General features: G+C 33.8%; 1 protein-coding gene across 1 annotated transcript; it reads left to right on the top strand.

The window, feature by feature from the left end:
* The first annotated feature begins 4050 nt into the window (after nt 1-4050).
* LOC122815994 (achaete-scute homolog 4-like) lies at nt 4051-4663 on the top strand. Its single transcript, XM_044088872.1, has one exon. The coding sequence runs from the start codon at nt 4056-4058 to the stop codon at nt 4530-4532; it is 477 nt and encodes a 158-aa protein (XP_043944807.1). The 5' UTR covers nt 4051-4055; the 3' UTR covers nt 4533-4663.
* Nucleotides 4664-4905: the final 242 nt, after the last annotated feature.

Below are 4905 nucleotides of genomic sequence, written 5' to 3' on the forward strand. Positions count from 1 at the left end.
TAAACTACACTAATAACCAAAAACAAAATGTTGTAATGTAAACAGTGCTGAAACCAAAAGTGAACTTGTATTTAAATATTTTATTGAGCTCTTTCATTCCAAACAAAGTAAGGACTTCTTCAGAATGACATAACAACATTGAAGCCAACTTAATACTAAAAGATCACATGATCAAAGAAAGTCAGCTGACCACTTCATAAAAATAAAGTAGTAAAAAATAGACACATCACAACAGTAGCAAATGAAAAAAAAATGTGTATGTATATATATATATATATATATATATATATATATATATATATATATATATATGTGTGTGTGTGTGTGTGTGTGTGTGTGTGTGTGTGTGTGTGTGTGTGTGTGAATTTAAAATATGCATAAAATACTTACTTTTATACCCTCTACTAAAATTAATGCAATTAATACCAAGGTGGACAAAAATCTGTTTACACAAAACCTAACTTTGGCTTTATCATTTCAGAGTAAATGTTCTGACATGAATATCTCCCATTTCTGCATCCCATGTTGTCCTGGTTTGAGCATGCATGTGAACAGGATCTTAGGAAGTTCAACGACAATAATTCCACCAGATTTTTCAACTTAACCACAGAGGAAAACAAGTTATATTTAGTTTATTATCAAAATGTTGAAGTGAAGTTCGGCAAACACAGGAATGTTGAAATACAGTTGGACAATTTCCATGTTGCTGAATGTTACTTGAGCGAGATAGTTGTATCAGGGAATTACTGTGCATTCGCTGATAAAAACCTCAATGTTAGGAGTACAGATCGCGGTACAGTGCAGCCTGGGAAATCCATCCCTTTCCTCACTGCAGTGCTATCTCGGATGTTGGAATATTTAATTAGCAGGGGGTGTAGGAGGCACAGGCTCCCACAAGGGGGAGTGCAGGAGGGCTTGCCCCCTGCAAAATGGTGAATTTGCAGGGTAGAGGCTAGACTTACCTTAGCTCCTATGTGGACTACATGTTCACTATTCGATCTAATTGCTGAATCTGGTGAATTCATTCATCAGATTTGACATTTAGACCTAATTAGTATGCAGCAATTCTGCATTATGGTTCGATGTTCAAAACGGAATTTGTTTTGAGCGTTGACATTTTGATAGTAAACTGTTATATTCAGTTAGTACAAAGTCCATCAGGCTGATAAAATCTGATAAGGCTGGGAATATTGTGGTTAGGGGCTCTATGGGCTACATTGAAAAAGATATCTGTTTTGGGAGGCAATAATGCATATGGAATTGTTTAAAAAATGAAATTCATAAAATTATAAAAATTAGATTTATGGCTAGATGATGTGATACTGCAACTGTATATCCCCCAGTATGGGTAATTTTCTGAAGGTTGATCATCCAATTATACCTTCCATCTTTGGATTTTTGAAAGTCCATAAATGCACAAAAATTCCTCCAGTACATGGTATTGTGACAGTTTGTAGCTGGTTTGATATGTGCCACTGGCCATCATGGTTGGCAAAATGCTAAAATGTTGTATCTCCAATACTGATTCTCTTTTAAGGGACTCTTGGCATTTATAAATAGATTAAAAAGGGTAGTACTGATGTTAGAGGTTTTATTAGTTATCCTTGATATTGAGGATTTGTTTTCTGTGATACCCCACAATATTGGTTTGGCTTGGGTTAGTGAAGCCCTATTGGAATTTAAGCAATCTTCTGCAAGTGATATTTCTTTGGTTACACAGGCCATGGAGTTTGTGTTTTCCAACAATTTCATATTCTTTGAAGAGGAGTTATTTTACCAAACCAGTGGTATGGCAATGGAGTTACATGTGCCCGGTATGTGCCAACCTGGTTTTAAGTACTTGGGGAAAAATAAGTTGTGATTATTTCACCCTGCCAGCCTAATTTATTTATTATATCTTAGATTTTTTGGATGACATATTTGTTCTTTGGGAACAAATGCTATAAGTGATACTGAGTTATGTAAATAGTACAACTAATTTCTTGTCCTTTACTTAGTCAACATCATTTTAGGTACCTATATCACTAAGTATTTGTGTGGTAAAAAAATATTTTTTGCATGAAAGCCACCTTCACCAATCAATATTTGTACTATGAGAACTATCATTCCAATAAACATAGCTGCAGTCTTGTTAAGGGGCAGTTTGTTCATCTGTCCATACCAGTGTCTGTAAATGATACATGTTGTGTGATATCTTCATAGCTAGGGATACACAGATGAGTCTGGAGACTGCTAGGCAGGAGATTAATGAGGACAGAAAAACACATTTCATTGTATATTTTGGGACAACTGTGTCATGCCAAATCATTTGAACAAAGATGGAACAAAATTTTAAAAAGCCATGCTTGTGACCTACACAGCAGATGCAAGGTCAGTAAAGGATATCATTACCAACCATTATGGCATTTTTTCACATCCCGAGGAAATTAGTGCAGTTCTTGGCACCACCTCAGTTTTATTATTAAGAGATCAAAAAATTTAAAGAGTTATTTTAATATGGTCATTCTAGTTCTGAAGGGACTCACACTAAGGGTTTAGTTCAACCAGATGTGGTAGGTGCCATCAATGTCTGCACATTAATGTGGAGAACAAGGGCATGGCATTGATATCAGCCAAACCTTAGATAAAATGTAATGTGGTTTATTAGGTCTGCTATGTCTTCTGCAATGCACCATGTGAGTAAGACTGAAAATGTTTCAGAGAAAGGATATATGAACATCTGTATAGCATTTGTAAAGGTGACCCCCGCAATGCATTAAGTAAACATACCAAGGCATGTAATCATTTAAAGAAAAAAAAATCTATTTACTCTTTTGGATATGGTTCACTCAAGCACAGGGGGTGACTGTTGTGAGACCACTTTAATTTAAAGGAACTTTATTGGCAATTCAGGAATGTTACCTGGACTGAAGGAACATATTAGTATCAGCAGTATATTAAAAACAAGTGCTGCGAGGCTGCAGTTGTTCATTCATTGCTTTTTAGTAGTTTTAAAATATATTTTATACATATTTAATATAGATGCATTTTTTTTCATTTACCACAGTTGTAATGGGGATTTATTATTTACTATTGTAATAAGGTTTATGAAGCAATCAGTTGACTTTCTTTGATTGTGTGATATTTTAGTATTTAAGATGGCTTCCATATTATTATTTAATTTTGATTAAGCCCTCAGATTATCTGGGATAAAAGCACTTGATGGTATACTTAAACACTTTCAAGTTTGCTTTTTTTTGCAGCTCTGTTTACTTTACAGCAAAATGTAAAAAAAAAGTGCCTGTTTGATATTTCAACAGTTATGCTGTCATATTTTGCTATGTGACATACTTTGAATACTTTCAAGTTATAATTCAATGCACTGTCTTGTGTCAAGAACACAGTAGGTCATTATTAAATTAATAGATGCACACTTGGTTTGAATTAACTTAAATGCTCTCACATTGCTCTAAGACACTAACAACTTCTGTTTTGTTGCTTTCTTATTTTAGTGCCAACCTGAAATCTGAAATGGAAACTGAATCAACAACACTTAAAATACATACACTGCTTTAGGAAACCTTGGAAGTTTTGCACATTCACAGATTTGCTCCAGATGAAAGAAAAACATGCATATTCCATTAAGAACTTTAACTCCACGTGCATCTGTGTTTTGTGTAAGCATGGTGAATATAATAATCAGAAAGAAGTCTGAAGTTATTTCATGAAATGACTGCTCTTCCAAAATAACGAAGACACTGTTTTACTACATATAATTAATGAATGATTATTTATAAATTCTGAAGGATTTAATTGCAGCCTATCAGATATTGTTTTAGCTGCAGTTTAATTCATCAGATTTAAGCAGGCATGATCCATTACTAGATGTGGTACAGACATCTGAAGCTGAAGGAAGATTATAAGGGCATCGGACCATCCATCAGAAGATGTCAACAGTGGTCACTGTAATACAAGATTTCAACAGTATATGTAAATCAGTTGTTATGTATTTCTAACACATAAAATCTCATAAAATTCAGTCTTTAGACACATCATTATTTTCAAGATCTGAAAGCATGGGTTCAAAACATCTTAAAACATCTCTCACGAAACGAGGAACAGCGACTTTTTATTATGATTCTTCTTATTTAGAACAAATCAGCAGCCGTCATTATTCGGGTCAGTTTTCTTATATACCCTTGCCTACTTATTTTGAGGTTTGTGGTTGTACATTTGAACCTTCATTTGTTAAGAAGAGGAATGAAAGAGAAAGACAGAGAGTACGCTACGTGAATGAGGGCTATGCTCGCCTAAGAGAACACCTCCCATCAGAATTTGCAGATAAACGACTCAGCAAAGTTGAAACTCTCAGGGCTGCAATAAATTACATCAAGCACCTCCAGAGTCTGCTGAAGTACAAGCCTTCAATACCTTCAAGGAAAGAAGAAGATGTTTCCATGTTAATCTCTGAACCATCAACTGCAATACTAGAAAATAACTGCTTCAGGGATGCAGAATCTAAGATCTCTACAGACTCATCACCACATAGTTAAAATGAGGTTATGTACTTTTAGTCATAAAGTTCAACAAAGACTTCAAAAACTTTTATTCCAGTTAGTAAACTGTTTATTATTTTACTGTGATAATGCACAGTTGAAATTTTGTAATTAGAGAGGTAGGAGAACATTATTCACATCATATATATATATATATATATTTTTTTTTAAATTGGGGATACTGTGGTACTTTGCAATAAGTTTATATTAAATAAAGACATGTAAGAATTCCAATAATTCAAAAGAACAAAAACAGTAACAATGTGACTTATTTTTGATGAGTAATTGAAGAGTTTTGATTTTAGAACTGATAGTAATAAAACAATATTCATGTAACAAAATATTTTAAATACTGCATATTTTGAAATTA

This window comes from Protopterus annectens, chromosome 11.part0 (assembly GCF_019279795.1).
Source record: "Protopterus annectens isolate FY-2018-M chromosome 11.part0, PAN1.0, whole genome shotgun sequence".
NCBI lineage: Eukaryota > Metazoa > Chordata > Ceratodontiformes > Protopteridae > Protopterus > Protopterus annectens.